Source organism: Anopheles arabiensis, chromosome 2 (assembly GCF_016920715.1).
Source record: "Anopheles arabiensis isolate DONGOLA chromosome 2, AaraD3, whole genome shotgun sequence".
NCBI classification, from domain to species: Eukaryota; Metazoa; Arthropoda; class Insecta; order Diptera; family Culicidae; genus Anopheles; species Anopheles arabiensis.
In genome coordinates, this window is record NC_053517.1 from 25,605,245 (window position 1) to 25,625,263 (window position 20,019).

Below are 20,019 nucleotides of genomic sequence, written 5' to 3' on the forward strand. Positions count from 1 at the left end.
GTACGTTTCCGAAAACAAAACAAAAAACAAAACAAAAACCATCCATTCCAAAATCCTCCCATTCCTGCAACTGCCGACGCGGTTCGATTCGTTCGTTCCGTGGAAAAACACCTTCCGATTGCTTATGATTTGTAACGTATCATATAAAATCTGCTTTCGGAGAAATGCTGCGCTGGAAAAATCGAAACTTGCCTGCCCGACTCCCCTGCCAGGCCTTATTATTCGCGTGCTGCAACTTAAACACATACATTCAGCCGCACACACACTGAACAAAACTCAGCGAACACATGCTGGAGCCGCGCTTGTTTGATGAAGTTGTTTGATTCCTGTAGAAAACTCACGCAGGTCGGAGTCCAAAACCAGGCAAGACAGAAAGCTGGTGGCAGGTGGCATGAGTGGCACGGGGGGTTTGGGCCGGCAGCAAAAGGTGAAGAACGACGCTCGAATCGACGTCGTCAAAGCGAAACCTAATCTGAATCACAGTTGTATTATAATAAAATTTTATGTTTATATTTCCGCTTTGCTTCCGCACCCTGCCCCTTTCCTGCCCTTTCCTCTCCAATCCCCGTACACAACAACACGTGCACGATGGATTGGAGCAGTAGAGCAGTGTTGCCCTTTCCCAAGCTGCTGACGCAACCTAGTCAACCGGTGTCCGCACACGAAACCGGAAGCCCGAAACCGTTTCCCCGCCCTTGCCGCTATGGTCAGCGATGGTTTACAGTGGGAGGGAGGGAACGTTTTTTTCTTCTTCCAAAAAAAAAAGGCTTTCCTTTCGCTGTGTGGCGAGGTTGGGTTTGGATTTTGCTTTGCCCATCGCCCATCCCCTCGGCTCATTTCCCCCCCCCCCCCCTAACGTCACGGGTTGGCTCAAAAGTACGGAGCACGAAAAGGCAATCTCTGGTTAATGGAAAATAAACCGCCCGCCCGGTGGCCAACCTAAGCCGTACCATGAAAGGTGGAAAGCCCACTAGCCCCACTATTGTGTGTGTGTGTTCCTTTTCCGTTGTAGAGTGGAACAAAAAGATGTTGGAAAAGAGAGCAAGAGTGAGAGCGAGTTAGTTGAGGAGGTTTTTTTTGTGTCCAAGAAAAGAACCTACCAATAGAACTACCTCCCGAAGGAGAAAGGAAAGGAGGGAAAAAAGTAAAGAGGCATTTTCTCCATTGATCGTGAAATGACCGATAAATTTTTACCCCATGGGCAAGTGGTTTTATTCCTTCGTTTCCTTTTTTTTCGGGGTTTACGTTTCACCTCCGCCCGGTCGAAACCGGAAATCCTGTGACCGTGACTGTCGATCGTCTGAACGCGCCGAGGACATCGAACGGAGAGAAGAAAAAAACCTCCCCCGCCACTATAACAATGGACGCGTCAATGAAGGTTGGAACATAGTTCCCCTTGGACGTAAAGAACGCCCGAATGAACGCCCAAATGAAGGTGTACTGCCGTGTCCTTACGACCAACGGAGCTAGTACCGTTGCTAGCGAGCTTCCAAGTTTTCGATTAATCGCTCTCGGAGTAAGATTTGCCGGCGCATATTGATGGTAGAAAGAACGGGGAAACAGACTGAGGGTGTTCGGACGGGCAGTGCAGCAAATCTTGCACCACCATCGAGTGCATTTAAATTGCTTTTGATCGATCTTTCGAACCACCGGAACCTCCGGAGTGTAGTGCATCTCCCAAGCCAGCCCAGTCCAGTCTTTAGCAGCCGTCTAATAGGATTGCAGTTCCATTGCACCGTTTGAAGATAGGAGCATGGAAAACCCCAACACTCAGGATGGCTGAGGTTCTTTTCATCGGCTGGAAAAGCACCTGCTGATGAGATCCTGTTTTTCCCGGCACTGATCAGCAGGATTGGTTTTGCAAAAGCGAATTGTTGCATCTGCAGCACTGCCGAGCCCGAACTCAATTGCAGCTCGAAGGGTCCCCGGCAAACCCGGGGTGGAAGCCAATGAGCTGCATGAGCGGCACCGGGTCCACTTGCACCTTTCTGCTTTCCGTCAAACCCGTCTCCAATTAGTTTGATCTGCAGCGATGATAGGGCGAACGAAGGTGCATGCTAATGCGGCTGGGGCTACAGTTTTAATAAGACGTGAGCAAAACTCGCCTCCAAAAAGAGGGTGGAAATATATCAAAGCAGCAGTTCAAAGCGAACGGGCCACAGCCCGGCCGGCCCGTTTTGTGCGTCATTTGGTGTAGTAGCCTCATTTGCGAAACCATCTTCCCGGTTGCGTGGCGTTTGCGCTGAAACCGTTTTCACATTGTCGTTGGCAGCAGATATCAGTTTCGAGCGTTTTGCAGTACGGCTCAGACTGCTCCCGATTCAGTCGGCCCGAATGTCTTATTATTCATCGTTCGAGCAGGGGATTTATTTTCATTAAACTCGAACAAATTATGCCACTTGTCTGGGGCGTTCGGAGGCCTCACCGGCCCAGCGAAAGCAAGTGCGCTCAACGCCCCCTCGTGGGGGGGTTTGATTATGTTTCACTCGTATTTAAAACGATTTGAAAGCTTAGAAGCAGGAGCAGTACCGGCCGCAACCGGCACATAAAATTCATTAGCGCGGGTATTATGAAGTCTTACCTTTCTTCATTTTGGGGATCCGCTTTTTCTTCGAGCGATGTTGACGATGTTGTTTTTTGGACTGCAAACTTTGGGATTCTTCCCGTGCAACAGAGACATCATGCAGGATCTTGTTCCGGTCTTACGTCTCACTTTACTTCGGTATAGACTGGGAAATGAGAGAACCGAGCAGGAGCAAAGCGTTTTATACAAAATGGAATGAGCAATATCATACGAGCATCTTGGACTATTCACACTGCTGAGAATAAGTTTAATATCACTGTCAATTATTTGATAATAAAGTTGATTGCTTTATTTCTGGTCTAAAATGATTTAGATGATTTTTTATTCTTTTAAATCGAAAATATTTGTAAATATTGCTGTTTCTTTTGCGAAAGTTTCACTCGAAAGGAAATTTGAACAGATAAAAAAAAACAATCGAAGTAATTAAAGCTACCCTTAAACATACTACCACCACTGTTTTGTGTCTACCATCCCGGAATAGCGCCGTATCCCCGGGAACGCGCCAGTTCGCTCATGAATGTATTAACATTTTTGTCACCTGCACAGCCGTGCACCTGGTAATTCCGGTGCAAGATGTGCATACGGCGGGCGTTGATGAAGATATGAGCGCGAGGAAATTAAACTAACGCTCGGCTGCATGCTGCAACGGCTTCTTTCCCTTGGCAATGGGAAAGCTGCCGATAAAGCATCACCATTGTCGGCTGGATGCAATTATTTCGCAAAATCCGGCGCTACCGTCCCTCGGCCCCGTCCCGCGGTCGTCCACGAAGTTTGATTGTGCACACATACTCAAACACACACGAACACAGCTATGTATCATTGTGTTGTTTTCTTTGCCTTCCTTGAACGGGTTTGCAGCAAAATTAAGCTTCTATGCAGCCAGGCGCACAAGCAGCACAAAAATGGGTGGATGTGCTGAAGTTTCCCCACCCCACCGCCAGCACACTCGCAGCGCGTACGAGATTGAATCATAAGTGTAGCCTGTCGGAATGCATATGTATGCAAATTAGCACAACGTGCATAAGACACTCGACACTCGGTACGATGCATCGCTAGCTGCGCAGCGAAGAACAAAACCGGCACGAAGCACTCGGCGAAAAAGTGTGTCCCAAACCGTACGTAAACAATGGCACCGTGTCTTGGAAGCTTGGGTACGTGGGAGCGGGAAAGGGACGAAGATGTAGCGACGAAGAAAGCGTCAACTGATAAGATCGCAGCACGGATTAGCGAACCGAAACAACCCGGCTCCTCTCAGCGAGTGCACGAAGCTGCTCATTTCGGCGTTGTTCCTGCGCCCAGCCAACATTCCGCCCCTGGGAGAAAGGAACCCACATTCCAACGGTTGGGCCGTCGTCAGCAAAATTCATTAATTAAAAAGTGGCAACAAATGAATTTACTTGCCTGCTTGCCTGTCGGTAGAGAAGGAAGAGGCAGAGCCAGAGGTAGGCGGAAACAGCGAAAGCTTAGCATTTCATTTTCCTCGAAAAACGGTGCCCCTTCCAGATTTTCCCCCCGAAATGCGTCACGCTGTAAGTATGCAGTATACATTCCGCCGCGCGTAGGATGCAATGGGTGGGCTCGGTATATTTTGGTGGGGAAAGCAGCATGATAACGAGCGGAATAGTTTCGCAATTTGATAAAACAAATACGTTAGCGAGCGTGAAACGGAGGTAGGGAGTGAATGGCAAGGACGAAATAAACAAAACACTGTTAATGAATTTCATTCGCACCGAAATGTACGGTTCGTTTGGTTGATTTGCAGGAAGTGAACTAAAGTGAACTGCCGGTCGCCCGTTGACGCCGCATTTGGTGCGACCTTGCATGCTCCCCTCTCCATAAGACGCGTGTGTTACATTTGCTGCTTGTGCAAACAAGATTTCTCGCCAAGCGGATATGTAATGGGATTTCACATTTGTTTTACGCGAAAGCGTTTTGAAGCATTAAATTAATTTTCTCCAAAACTAACACGCTCTTTTGTCTGGGTGTTTCTTTTTTTTTCTAGAGAGCTTTTTCTACCCATTTCCGGATTAAATTATCAAGACAAACTTTTGATTTCTTTGTTGATTCTTTTGCTTCACAGAATCCAGCTGCACCATGGTTAAAAATCGTTCCATGTAACAAGACCACGCAAGAAGCGTTAAAAAGTGAAGAAAACCCTCTTGCACTCCTCCACCCAAGGTGTTGATCATACTATTGAGCATTCGCCCTGAGGGGCCCATTCCGCTGCGTGCGCGCCTTCGTAAATAGGGACTCGTGAAAAAACAAAAGCTCCGAACGAGTGGGCGAGAGAGCAATAGCAAAAAAAACCGAGCTGGCACAAAAACCTGTAGCTGATAATTGCATTTTAATTATCCAGTCCTTTCCTCCGGACCGGATCATCCGAAAACAAAGTGGTCAGCGGCTGATGGACGGCTCGTAGTGTGCGTGTTGCTTACGGTGGGTAAATAATCAAACGCGCGTGATAGAGAGAGAGAGAGAGAAAGTGTGAGCTTTTAATTGATAACGCGAAGCTTCCCTTCGTGCACAGGCAGTGGTGGTGGTGGTGGTGGTAGTGTGCACAGCTGGCGATGATGCTGATGATGCCGGCGGATGGTAATTTGCGCGGTAGTAGTAGCAACAGTAGCAGCAGTACCACAGCCGTGCCAGTAGTGGTGTGTCCGTTGCCCGCGTGCCGAAGGTAAGAAGCCCGTTCCAGTGCGTGCGTCGTCCGGTCGATTCATTAGGAAGTCATAAAATGAAGCGCCTGTGTGCAGGTTGACGAAAAGGAAGAAAAAAGGCTCTCCGGAAGATTGAGTGAAAATACAGTGACGCGATCTAACGCGGTGTGTGTGTTTGCGTGTGTGGTGTAGCTGTGTATGTGTGCCGTGGCCCTTTTTCAATGCCGATGCGCGTCGATAACTAGACGAGTGTGCGAAGTAAAAACGTGTGGATGGTGGTGTTGGTGAGAGGTTTGATTATTTCCGCACAGCAAGTTGTGAAATTGAGAGCTGCCAGTGTGACGCCGGTCTCTTGAGTAAGTGTTGATAATCGTTTAGCCAAGTAGTACGGCTCCTTTGAAAGTGCAAGGCTATTGACGGTTGCGGACTCGTTGATCAATAGAGCATCTTTTTGTGCTGACAGCAGTTTGTAGTAGGCCGGTGCAGTACTTGGAGTACTCTTCGTGCCTGCCTTCCATTAGACCCGATAGAGGGAAGCGATCCAAAGCACCCCTGTATCAAGACGATTACGGTACGACGAGGGGATCAGACCGCGAGGGCGATGGGCGCACTAAACACCGCCCGGTGGTGGCATCAAGCAGATCCGGCTACAGCTATTAGTGGAATGATGGTGGCTGCACGATCCAGATCGGCCGCCAGTGGTGGCAAAAACAGCGTCCACACCAACGGCGACGGTGGCACTAACGAGATGGCGAAGCGCAATGGCCGCCGAGCCATCGTTACCGTAAAGTGCGCCGGCGACAATGGCAGCAGCAGCAGCAGCAGCAGCGGCGGCAGTGGCATCATCACGGCGGTCGCCGGCCATCGAAGTCAACGAGGCGTAGTTAATTGCTTTCTACGATTTATTTTCCTTCGCAACATGTTCATCCTCCTGGTCGTCATCAGCGGGCTGCTAGTGTCAACGGCAGATGCGGTCATCTCCAGTCGTGGTAAGTTAATAACATTCCATTCGGGGTAGGGTGGGTTTTTTTTTCTTTGCGGGCGCCTTGTTGCAGTTGGTGTGGGCAGCTGGGGTAAGGTTTGTTGGTCGGTTTTATTGGTCGTTCTTTTTTGTTGTTGTTGCTGTCGTTGTCGGTTGGGTAGTCACTTTGTGAGATCGTGCTCGACAAGTGCCTCCCGGGGAGTGGTAGTGCCTCCGGAGTCGCTCTAGCCCGCGAATCTTAATCCTGGTGCTATGGTGGCCCTGGCGCTGGTACAGCTTTAAGCGATGGATGGCAAATGGCTTTATTACACATCACACATACGCTCTAGCACACATACACTTGAGGATGCTCTTGACGTTTCTACGTGATATGTGACATTAATAAATGAAACAATTGAGGTAACTCTCGTCGCGTGATCCAGGCGATAGTTCCGGAAATAGCAAGGCAGATACAGTTTATTCCCGGAAGAAGGGAATGGAGATGCATTATGCTTCGTTGGATGTTCAGGACTTTGTCTGCTCGTCCAATGCCTCTCGCGCTGTTGCAAGGCTACTGAAGATTAGGTATAGAATGTTGTATGCTATTTCAAAATGATCTGCCACGGAAATGTCAGTCTTACGAGTCGTCAACTCTTACGGCTTTGCAACATTGCGCGTCGTGTGCTAGAGCAACGTATTGTTCGAGTTCCTCATGCAAAGGCAATCTTGCCGAGATAGGTTTGAGTTTCAGATGCAAGGAAGGTGTAGGATCAGGAATCTCCCAACTGTGGCCTTCGGGATAAATGCGGGTTTCGGGAGCTTTTATACTGTACTACACAGCAAGTTAATCAATAGTCAATATGTTTGGACTATTTCTAAAAGAACCTTAAATATTAATATCTGACAGATGTTAAAATTTGACATTTTACAGCAATAGTTTCCATGTCTAACGAATATTTGATTGCTTTGAAGGGCCCTCAGATTGGCCCTCGGCAACATTATTTGCGAAAGCAATTGCGGGTTAAAAAATAGTTTTGAAACCCTTGGTCTTGATCAGATACGGCGGTTGTGTCATAGAAGAAGAACATTATAAAAATGTTTTAAAATGCTCCGAATGGTCCAAAGGATAGTATTTTGCTAGTAGAAATAGGATTCTATTTTAAATAGCAAAATTCAGGTGCGATACCTCTATGTTTTTGAAAGGTGTACAACAGGGTTGTAAAAGTTAAAGTTTGTATAGTACAATTAGAGTGTTATTACGATAGGACACGTTTATAGGCAAACAACTACGTGCTAAACATTTTCCTTTATTCGTCCTTGTATCATTTTTATCATATTTATTAAGTTATGATTGCATACTATTTTTATTGCATACTTTACGGCGTTTTTTTTGCAAGACAGGGCGAAATGAACTTTCTTTATCATACTTTCACCTCGAATTGTATTCCAATACCTACCAAATTAATGGTATTCTTTCTCATAGCTCTTTGATTTGGAGAAGTTTGGCCACCAGAACAATGTCTTGAACCACTGATCTTGACATAAGATATATTGATTGTATTTATTTGAACTGGGTAAGCAAGCATAAAACCTAAACCGTTAGCAAAAATTATATCAAACTCCAAGCCGTATTGTGAAGACTTTCAAGCAGCCAGACAAAGCATACTAATTGAACGATTCTGCCAACACTGTAAAGGAGACCAATTTAACTTTCCCCAAACGAAACATCCGGCATCATATCCCCCAAGAGTAGTAGCACACGCTTGATTGTGCTGCCATAACTCCTTGGCCCTGTGATGTGATTATCTGTGCTTTATGATCTTGGAAAACTATTTATTGCTCGCCTGCTCGTTTGCAAGTTCACATTATCATACCGTTCCGGGTGGGAGTTAAACGCTGCTTGTGACTCTTGTAAATCAGCCCGAGTCCCTCCGTCAGCAAACAAAAATCAAACCTTCATATCAGCAAATTCTCAACTTTGCACCTTCCGGTGACCGACCGACGGTAGGCAGCTGAGGATCACTGTACAAAACCCAATGCCAACCTTTCCTCCCTCCATGTTCACCTAACCAACCGACCGGGGATGAGAGCTAGTTTTCGGTAGGAGGGTTATTTAGTCATAAATCTTGTACCGGGGCGCGCGTGCACACTCACACACACACACCTTCTCCTCCCAACAACGGAACGGTTTTACAGGACGAAAAGGTGGAAACAAACCAGAAGAACATGTGCACTTTCGAAGCGAGAAAAACATCTTCTCGGCCTTAACTTTCTCCCGGGCGGGGGAAGAAACTCACTCCTTACTGAGGTGGGGGAGGGGTGGGGGAGGGGTGCTCGGGCTAAGGGTTTCCGAGTTCCGATACTAGTCGTGTTTGCTGCAAATGATTTATACATGACACCGCGATACCGAAGCAAAGCGAGAGAGAAAGCAGAAAGACACGCCTCGGCTAGAAGTTTGGCGCAAAAGCAACTTGTGCCGGTTTGACTTTTCGGGCCTGTTGTTAAGTTCTGCTACGAGGGAGAGACAAAAAAAGAAGCTCCTACTATCCCTAGTGCCAGATTAGATGTTTTGTCGGCTCTAACTCTAAAGCACCAGCTCTCACGTGGAGAAGGAGGTAACGCTAACCAACGGCAGGCGTGTTGTTGTTTGGCGCTGGTTTGGTACAATCGCAACGAAATGGCCGCCTCCCACAATTCATGTTGCCGTTGAATCAGAAGCATAATGATTTACATCAAACGCCATTAAATTACCATAAATAACAATTTATCTATTTCCAGTGGGCTTTTCGCCGAAATGTGGCGAAACGCGGAAGGTGGCCACGGACACGGGCTTGGGATGTGGTGTTCCCTCCGTACTGCTGCTGCTGCTGCTGCTATACAGCGCAACCATCCCCAGAAGGCAGGCGGGGGCCTAATTTTGCACCCATTAAACAATTGAAAAGTTCCTAATGGACTTTCCATCCATCCATCTATTTGGCCGTATATTTTTTTTCGGCCTCCTCCCTCCACCACCATTGGTGTGCTGATGGTGTGTCCTTTGTGTGTCGTTTATCTGAACGCGAGCGGCTACAGAAAGTGGTCACCGCACGGGCACAAACAAAACAAACACACACACACACACACACACACACACACACACACACACTCACATTGTGCCACGGCACCGGCAGCACAATCGGCACACAACAATGCAATGCAATCAGCAAAATCATGATACTGCCACGAGACAAATCCATTTTCTTATCCACAGTTGAAAACTTTCAACCATCGTCCCGGCACCGCCCCACGCACCCTATGGACGGCTGAAGCTGTAAACTTTTTGCCATAAATCAAGCGGAAGACACACCACCGGACCACCGAGAACCGGTTGCGGGACGAATGATGGTATCGCGCCGAGACGGACCGAAGGGCAATTCGTTGTCTTTTCTCTTCCCCCCTGCTACGGGATATGTTGAAGGATGATTCCCGTTAAACGGCCAGCAGGGAACTGAGCCGTTTTGGACGAGTGGAGCTTTTGTATGTGTGTGTGTGTTTGTTGGTATTTGAGCGATAGAGGTTACAACATGCCCCAGCAGCGGTGGTGGAAACTGATCGTGTCGGTGTGCCGCTTCGGTTTACCTCAACGTCCGTCAGGAGAGCGACTGCACAGCAAATTCTAAAGCAGCAGCAAACTATTTTCTGTTTCTTCTGGTCCCATCGTTCGAATCGCAGGCCAATCGGCAGTGGCGACGGCGGAGGAGGCCCACGCCCTTTGGTGGGATGGATTGTTTGGAAGAGTTACTCCGGAGCCACCGACCGGTGGCAGATGGGTCGTGGGTTTCGAGGACCGCACCGGAAGATATAAAGCACACGAGTGCTTTTGGTGATTGCGATGACATCGGTAAATAAAATAAATGAAGAGACGCGGCGAATGGATTCCACTTCTGGAACTTCCTGCCCTCCTCTTCAAGACGCGCGACACAACCGACTCTAGCTCCATTATCATTTCAAGACGAAAACGGAACGTTGCAAACAAACGTTGACATAAATCGATCTAATGGCTGTAAATCCATTAAAGGCTAGTTTCTCACCAGGAAGATAAGAGACTACACACTCCGGCCACGGACCCACGGAGCGGGCGAATAAATGCGAATGCGATAGGATGAGCGCGCGGCCACCCGTCGGCCAATCGGTTGCTATCAATCGAGTGCCGGTGGATTGATTGTTTGGAAAATGGCATGCACGATGGGAGGGTTTGGTTTAGCTTCTGTTGCGGCGGTCCCATCGCATTATCTCTACCAAACGATCCCGATCGCGGGGGGGCTGCCCGATTAATGATGATAGCGCTCGGGCTTTGTGTTGTGTCAATGCGATGGCACACGCAAGAACGGCCGGAAAAGGTCAAAGAGGAGGGAGAAATGTTGAGAGGGTACGATCCATAATGAATGTGCTCGACGTCGTCGTCATCACAAAAGTGCCCGGGAGCGGGGTGAGGATAATGTTTTAAGCATTTAATATCATTATTGAAAGGTTTCGAGCTCGGCGGTGTTCGGGGCATTCGCGGTTGGTTGGTTGCTGGGACGAGATTGATGGGAGGAGGTTTAGGTAAAAGAATGAAGCGCAAGCTAAAGACGATGATGGTCATTTAATACCCAAGATGTATGCAGCTTAGCGTTGGCGAAAAGGGGACCACCGTATTCCCCTTCGCAAGCGGTACTGTAACTGTACGCGGCGCCATTGCATACTTTACGGCGCGTCAGCAGCAGATGAACATGCGGCGAATGTAAATATTTGGCTCGTTTAGGAAAATTATTTCGCAACAAATTTTACCCAGCAAACATGTACCATCCCTTCCTGTTTACACACACACACACACACACATGCACACAAGGGGCAGTAGAAGCTTGGAGCTGAAGCGTTAACTGTTCACTCGATAAGACATGATGAGCCCGAACACGGTGAACGGCGTGCATACGAGAAAGGAAGCAAACAACGCAACCATCTCTCGTCTTTTCCCGAACGTTCGGGCTTTTCACTATACCGGCGTTGGCTTTTTCCACAGACCTGTGCCATATTCACCCTTGTAGCATCATTTGGTTGTTGTTGCTTTTCTTTGAGGCACTCTGAGTGCTTCCCGTTTTTATCATGCTTGATAACGTGTGTGCGTGTGTGTGTGTGTATTTGTGTGTGACTCTATGTTTGATCAACACATCTTACAGCCTTTTCAACAATGCATTGCGTTGAATGAAGGCAAAAGCTGCTGCGGGAAACTTTAACCGCCATTGCCGTAGAGAGAAGCACAGTGTGTAGACAGATAGAGAGAGAGAGAGTGAAAGAGAGCCCACACTACCGGAAAGCCAGCCCACCCACTTGATGGGAGGGCCGCTCATGTTTCACTGTATAATTTAATGTTGCGTGGCAGTGGCAGTAGAGCGCACAAAAGACAACGGCGGAGGCCTGCTGCAGGATGTAAGAAAACGTGTTCGCCTTTTGTTTCGTCCGGCTCGGTGCGGCGCGTTGGTGCGTTGTATTTGCACTACCGTGGGGTGCACGAGGCGGGCGGGAAGGCCACCCATTTTCGGCACCATCTTCGCGCCGTTGGTGCTGGCTGATGAGAAACTCAAACAGATAGGCAACAGCGGCTCGTTTTGTACACTTTCATCCCCTAGGCGACTAGCTTCCCACGCCTCGGCCCGGAAGTGATCGAGGAATCGGGTAGCGCCCCTTACACACACACGCGCGCGCCAACACAGTACAGAGGAATACTAAATATTTATCGTCTTGAAGTAATTACTTCCTGTGCGAATTCGACTGAAAATGGGCGATGCCGGTTGTCGTCGCTGGTGGGCGAACAGCGGCTTTTTTCTCCGTTCGGCTCTCTTCAGCGGGGGGAAAAAACAAATGGAGCTAGTATGGTTCCGGCAGTGTGTAGCAGCGGGGGGCACAACGGATCTGCGGTGATTTATACGCTACGAATTCGAATTTTGTTCTGCCAAATCGACCGAATGATGCGTCAAGGCCGGTCGCTGCTGACAGTGTGAGCCATCGGTGGTTCCGGTTAATGTTTCCCGCTCGCGCACGCCACTATCGATCGTGATGGCTACGTATCGTACGAAATTTAAATGGCTTTTCGGGTGGTTTCGAAATGGTGGAACTGCCTGCTGAAAATGTTCGTCAGCTGGCTAAAATGTTGCACTGGTTCATTAGCGAGTAACGGTGGCGGGAGCAGAGGTGAAAAGGTTATGTATGTTGTGTTTGACCTTTTTGTGTGAGGGAAAAAGCGTTGGTTATTGATTTTGGGAGGAGGTGGGAAATGATTTTCAGCTTTGCTAGGGGACAGGCACGAATGAAGCCACCGCTTATGAGTATGTTTTAATGAAACAGAGTAGATGCACTATTAGCTGTACCTTTATTAGTTGGTATGAATGAAGGGAATAGGTTTTTGGTAAATAAAAAAAGTCATCAAACGGCTCCAGCATGAATATTTCAAAGTAGACAAATGTTTGCTCTTTATCTTACATTTTCCAACAACTTTATCGTTTTTAATATGAGCTTTAGTAAGGGAAAAAATAACTGTAAATTATGTTTTATTGTAAAACAAGACGAAATCCCGCGACGGGGAATGCTTCTCCCCTACTCGGCAATCTCACTTCGCACCGAATGACCGATTTGGGACGCACTGAAATGAAATGTTTCTTTTTGTTTTTCTTTTTTTCCTGAAACAATTCACACCAATTCCCTCCCTTTCGCTGGGTCTAGGTTGTGTACGGCGTAGTGGCGGACGCGTGCGGCAGTACACATTTCATTCGCACTTTGGCCTATAAAAATAAAATAAAATCTAACGATCGGGAAATAAAATCAAATGTGCAAAGCGAAGGGGAAATACAAAAAAACTAGGCACCACAACCGCCTCATCCCACCCCATCCGTGTGTGCTCCCGGGACGGACGAACAGCTCCGTGACGGAGCGCGCACCCCAAGCTTTATATCAGCACCCATCAGCGCAGCACGCCGAAGCGACCACCCAAAAGGGAAAAAGGCAGCCGTTCTCACGCTGAAATGATGCTGATGGTGATGCTTTGCAATAATGTTGGGGGGAAATTGTGGGCCGTTGAAAGCGTCGGCTAGAGCTAGAGAGTATCAGTAAGCGTGGTTTTACAGTGGGTTTTGCAGGGCCTTTTTCACGATGGCGTTAGCCATTGGAAAACAATATAAACGAAGCGGATAGGATTTTACGCACTGTGTGTGGGTGTGTGTGATCGGGATACAAACGCGTGCACACATCATTCGATTGTGTTGAATTTGAAAATGACGTTTATATGTGTGTGTGTCCCTTTCCAATTGCTCAATTTAGCTGAGCTAAGGGAAAACTGGGTTTGTGTGTACATGGCTGAAAGTAAAGGAGGAATGATTTTATTAGCTGTAGTTTTGCTGTTATTGTTTAAACCATTCCCCGTCGGGACTTTCGCTCGAAAGATCGTGATGATGTTTTTATCTTTCCGATGGATTATTGAAAAGTAGCCACCGCTATTTGAAAACCCATCACCACGGACAGATGGGCCAGGCGTGTTGCCCTTCGGGGCAAGTACTAAAATATTCAAATAGGCCCCGGCGATGGCGATAAGAGAGTGACCGTTTTCCCGACCGTTTGGAAATGGGGGTTCATAAATAGATCAATTTTGAAAGTGTGTTATGATTATGTTGCAAACACAGGGCGCCGTAGCGTTTGGTGGGCGAGGTAGCAAGTCTCTTTTCAATGTTGGAAGCAAACAGTGCATACTTAACAGGCGTCGTTGTGTTACGGCGTGCTGGGCGCCTCCATCAATCAATTACGGAAAGCGAACACCACCAGCTTGCAAAGTAAAGAGCCCCATTTACTTAGGCCCATCATGTAAGCCGGGGATTAGGTGCAACCATCGGTGGAGCACAATCCACTTACGCGCGGGACCGAGGGTCGCAAAGCTGTTAGCCCCGGCCCGCGCGAGCCTGCGGGGAGGTGTAATACGGCCCTGGGAAAAGTTTGGCGTGGCGTCCATCGTTAAAAGGCACCAATCAGTCTTTTCCATGGCTTCGGGCAACATGTGCGGCCAAGGTAGAGTGGTCAGCAAAATAGTTGCAAATGGTTTGCGGTGTGTGTTGTCTGATTGCTTGACTTGACTACTTGTACACACACACACACAGACACACAACTAAACGCGCCCATGTAATTGGATACTTGTGAAACGGGTAGGGTTTCTTTTTCGATTGCCTGTCGGTTCATGGCTTGTCTATCGCTCAGGTTGAGAATGATGCTCGTTCCAATGCTGAATGCCGCTGGTACACATTAAGTGCTGCTTGTATGCTGTCATTTAGTTGCAATGCTATGTTCTAAATTTTCACTCTCTCTCTCTCCTTTGATTTCTCATTGGCAGAGTTGCATTCAAAACCGAATTAAACCAGTTAGCATGTCCAAAACGATCGTTCGCCGGATGAGATTGGATACGATTTTTTATTCATGTATAAAGCGGCCACGTCACACGCTTTGCTTTGCTAGACAGGTGCACTTTCCTGCCATTCCACGTGTCTGGCTATTCAACTATCAAACCCAGAAAGCATATGCGAGCCTAGCAATGGCAATCGAGGTGAGTGAAGCCACTGTTCGGCTCATCGGCTCACTCTTACGGCGGCAGGAGGCATAGGAGTTTAATTAGAGGTGATCTGGCAAAAAATCTGTCCAGCACATCCCGTTCACTCACTGCCTAGCCTGGCACACAAAAAGGAATAAAAATTGGGGAAGAGAAAAATGGCATAAAATGGATTGAAAAGAAGACAAAGCTTTTATCCCGGTTGCCAGCGAGGTGTACAGTAGAAGAGAAATTAATTAAAATTAGCATTATAGGTTGTGGCTTTCCCATGCGGCCGGTACACAACCCTTTCGAACCCTTGATTGACGGCATGCGAATTCGACAGATTTCATTGTGCGCTCGGATAGCCAAGCAGATAAGGGCAACGCGGGAGCGGAGAGTGTGTGCTATTGTTCTTCAAGCAGCGTTATTATGATTGAATTTAAGAGGCCCGAAGCTTTACGCATCCATTCAGCTCAATCGGAAATGGGCTGAGCGTTCTGCTGGTCGGTTTGGCTGACACGTGCCAAACCATTTTACCCTCTCCCCCCCCCCTTCCCCCTCTACGGTTGTCTGGGTGGATATCGTAGTGGTGGAGAGGGATCTAGCTAGTGCGGTCGAGCATTGGTCGAGCAAAAATAGACTTTAGACTGCTCAACACAATTGGAATCTAATCCTTTTGTTCGCTGTAGAGCGTATCGTTTCCCTCAAAAGCATACGATTGAAAGGAATGTGTCCGTTTCTTTTGAGATGACCGAGATGGCCAAACCTGAGCTCACAAAGAAGTGATTTGGGTGGAACAAAGGGAATGTAATCGTTACGGAGCACATTAGCGTTGTACAGTATAAGGCGAAATCTGTGTAAGACAAAATGGTTCAACTTGAAGCAAAGATTGGAAATACGCAAAAATAGTAATAATAAAAATGGTTGCTTAAAAATAATATTTTCACAATTATAGCTTTAGCCAATAAACAAAAACGAGAAAATAGATAACTTGTTGATAAAGATCAATTATTTCTTAAGAAACAATCATATTTGACCTGACTGTATAATGTGTACAACAACTATAAACAGCTATCCGATAGAATGGAACATTATTATGAAAATTTGAACTTATTCAGCCAACAAAAAAAAAAAAAAAACAGAGATAAGACCGAAACAAGAGCTCCAAGACGATCGTCCAATTCCAATAAGAAAGAAAACGACCCCCTTTGCCGTGTTAAGCTCGTGTTAAGGTTAAGCTACCATCCCAGCGCTGGTAGTGACAGTTATTGATGGTCATTATTAATATCTTTGTGCCGTGTTGTATCAGCCTCCTCACATTGCCTTGCTGTTATCTTGTGCTGTGCTTTTGGAAATAGATGAGAGTTAGGAAAGTACGTTACAGGAAGAATAATCGTACGTTGCTCTGCGTTTGACATACTTTCCACGAGGCGATACTAATGAGGATCGCCCGTAGAGCGAGTTGTTCCAAAAAACCTTTGTCGGAAAGGACAATTAGCGCTTTTTACATGGAACAATAGAGGGAAACTAGGTTTGTTAACAAACATGAACAACAAAAATGGTTTAGAGTTCTTTGTGATTGATTCTTTTTTCGTCCAAAATCAATTCCTAATCCCGGTCTGTGTCGAAGCTTCTGAAAAGCTGCTAATTTTATCGCTTGCATAGCAAACTTTGGATCGAATAGATCCACCCATAAGCTGGTTGTATCAATGAAGCATTTACAATCAGGCTTGCTTCATGAGCAACGCTGCGGTGAAAGCTAATTTTATTAAGCACTGACATCGAACGACTCCCGGACCTGCCCTGAAAGAGCGACGCGCACCGGCTTTGACAAGAAGTCGCAAAGAAACGAAAAGAAATGAAACTCTGACTGGATGAGTGGCAGGAGAGAGCTCGCGAGGCTGCTTATTGGATTAGAAGGATTTTGCTTATTTTTCAGTCATTCTATCATTCGCTTCCCCGCAGGACGGGGGTTGGTTGGAAATTGTGTGTGGCACGGAACGCCGGAAGAACGCACGAGAAGAGCAAGGGCGGTGGGTGAAACGACTGGCAGCAGTTAATGTTTTGACGATAGCTTATTTGTTGATTGGATTTTCGGGCCCTGTGTCAAGGTGTGGTGCGTGTGGACCGTCGACCGATCGCGAAGGTATCACCCGCACGTCCGCCTGCTAATAGCCGAGACTGCAGGATTTATTGATTTTGGGGCCCGAAACGTTTGTCGGACGGGCGGATGACGGAGGTAAGCTAAATAAAAGGTTATTAGCGTAGAAATGGCGGGAAGCAATTGACAGGATAGAGCCGTCGGCCGACCCAACTGTCTGTCGAGGGGTGGTAGAAGTTTGTACTACTTAATCGTGACGTTTGATTTTCGATTTGTTTGTTTCCTCTGTTTTCTTTTTAATGATAATTGTTATTTGATTAAGGTATTCAGCTCATTAAGAATTAGCTCATTAAGGCTCGTTAAGATTCTATTACTACATGACGTTCGTTAGTTCGATTTTTGTTGTGCAAAATTAAACTGTTTCCGCGTCGATTTTGGGATTAGCTTAGTACGCGGCATGCTTTAGCGAAGCAATTGGTTCGTTCGCTCCGCTTCACCGTTAAACAGCTGCCACATGCTGTGATGGATGAAGCACAGTTGATTAATTCACCAATGTTCGAGAAGTGCCTCAATCGAAAGTTAGTTTATACGAGTGTGGGCCCCCTCTACTCCGCACAGTAGTAGCGTTGCCGTAAGCAAGTGTTCCGGGTGAGCATACTTGAACACGCTCCGGTGACACATGACATCGCATAAGCTGTCATGTTTATCATAATGGAAACTATCCTCCGTGTGTGTGTGTGTGTGTGTGTGTGTGGGTGCATGCTGTCGTCTTCCATCACCTCACTGCCACTGCTGTATAGATTAGTGCCTTCGCTCCTTATGATTAGACCGGGCGTTATCATCGTCTCTGGCAGCGGATGGATAGCGGATGGGGCGCGCGCGGCAATGTTCGGCAAAGGCAGATTAGTTCGTTAACTGGCATCATCAAACGCTCGAGTCGAGCAGATACTTGAAGCTGAACGAGTGCTTTTACCCGCTCGGCAGAACTGTGTGTGTGTGTGTGCTGAGTTAAAGTGATCTTCTGACCCGGGCTACAATAAATCGCAGCGCCCCAGGATGTGTGTGGGTCTCGTCCGCTTGCTGTGGCGATAGGGCCATAATTTCACCCCTAAAACCTTACAGCGAGCGAGGTTGCAAAAGCGCCCCTCCCCCCCAGTTTGAGTAGTGTGTTCCTTGCCCCGTCTTTCCCACGGCTGTGAAGACACGTACGGAATCAGTTATGCGAAGTGCGAAACACACCGTGACCGTGGGAGCTTCGGGGGACCACCCGAAACACACACCGAGCAACGGCAATGGATAAAGCTAAGCCTGCCCTTCACCCCACGCTTGGTGCTACAGGCACACACACACACACAAACAGTAAAAAGAGGCGAGAAACAACCCCAAAGAACGATGAATGGTACACGTGGTCGTCGTGCGCAAATGATAGCACCATCGTCCCGGTGTGAACGATAGCGTCGTCGTTGGGATGCTTCATCCAAACCGCACATCCCCCGATGGTTGTCGTCGTACCGCTTGGGAGCGAACGTGATGGTGCTGTGGGGCCGGGGAAGGCCACGTGACGATGGATGTGAGATAACAACAGCAAAAAAAAGGGAAAGAACAACGATGTCCACGGCACAAAACATGGCACCAAGAAAAAGGCGCACACGAACTTGGCTCTGTCTATGTGTGTGTGTGTATGTGTGATTTGAAGCAAAAAGCTTCAGAAGATTTCCGCAAGCGAACAGCGCCGACTGCTTGGGAGCCGGGGACGCAACATTTGACCGTGGGTTGAAGAACGCCAACACGGTGTGAAATATTCCTCCTATCGCGCGCGTAGAAAAGCTTGACGCAGGGTTGGTCGTGGGTAAATAAATGCAGCAGCCCAGGCGCAACATTACGGTTGGTCATTTACCGAGAGGGGGGGGGGGGGGGGTGATCGTCGCAGCATCGCTTGCCTTGAGTCCTTGCCTGCCAGCCTGCCTGGCAAAGTGGGTCTATAAAATATCGTCTGGCAGCGGCGGCGGCGGCAGCAGCGATGCGACACGTTGGATGCGTCTCTGCCATCACCGTACTGTTGCGCAGGCAACAGTGTGCGAAAGAGAACGTGGGGTGTGGGAATGAGTGAATGAGGGAAGAGGGAGAGGGAGACAGGGAGCAACAAAAAAAAAACACGCCTGCGAAATGGAGAAAGCCGGATGGGAGTTGTGGTGCGGCAAGTTGTCAGCAGAAAATCGTGGAGTCCTTAGGGAGGTTCGTGCCTTGCCTTGGTGGACAAAGTTGGTTGGACCGGTTGGACCGGTAGGTGAGCCAATCCTTTTTGTTGTTGTTGTCGTTGTTTTGCTGCCCCCGTGTTGATGGCGTTGTGTGTCCTTGTCCGGGACTGTGCCACTACTCGACTCATCCTGCTGCCCAGAGTGCTGTTGAGGCTTAAATCGAGCGAGCGGTCTGTTGGCGTTCGCAAACACCCCGGGTGGAGACCCGCTTTGGGGAAAGGGAGCAAGGGAGGCAGCGATGGCAACTGCAACACACCCCGTCCTGGGGGGCATTGTCGGCCAGACACGTAGTGCTTTTGAATTTTTAATGTCCCCATTGCCGGTGGAGCGAAAGTGGCTAAAATGGAAGGCTCAGGCCGGGATGGCCCGGGAGCAAAAATTAAAGCGCAGCAACTCCGGGGATGCTGCCCTGCTCTCTTTCTCTGGGATGGGGCACTGTTCGGGCGGGCCTTTTTTAAAGTGAACTGACCGGGTGGCTGGGATCCGGGCGGTTCGTGCAATTCCGGTGCACACGGTGTGATGCCATTTTGTTGGGAAAAAGGCAAAGGATACCGACGAGAGGTTCTGAGTACAATTTGAGCCGCATTAATCTGGGCGGCATCGGTTTTTAAGCCCCTTTTGGAGATCGCAGAATTGGGTCTAATTAGTTTGGGAAGCCGTTTTGTTCGTGCCAATTATTAAAGATAGAGAGAGAGAGAGAGACCAAGCATGGAATGTAGGAAATTCGATTGCTGCATTTAAATTGTTTGCATCAGATTGGGATTTTTGTTTAATTTGATTTCTGTTTTATCAAAATGATTCTCAACTTAATATTAGCACTTTAAATCTGCATTCAGATTGATGTATTAAATGTTGTATACAATTGATAGAAATG

General features: G+C 47.8%; 1 protein-coding gene across 3 annotated transcripts in view; it reads left to right on the forward strand.

The window, feature by feature from the left end:
- The window catches only part of LOC120893688 (MAM domain-containing glycosylphosphatidylinositol anchor protein 1), a 230,951-nt gene that overhangs the window by 10,184 nt on the left and 200,748 nt on the right, over nucleotides 1-20,019 (forward strand). For all 3 annotated transcript variants that reach the window (XM_040295713.1, XM_040295712.1, XM_040295714.1), the window contains exon 2: nucleotides 4,665-6,230. In XM_040295713.1, coding sequence (XP_040151647.1) covers nucleotides 5,843-6,230 — 388 coding nt within the window. In that variant the 5' untranslated portion in view covers nucleotides 4,665-5,842. The remainder of the gene's footprint in view (nucleotides 1-4,664; nucleotides 6,231-20,019) is intronic.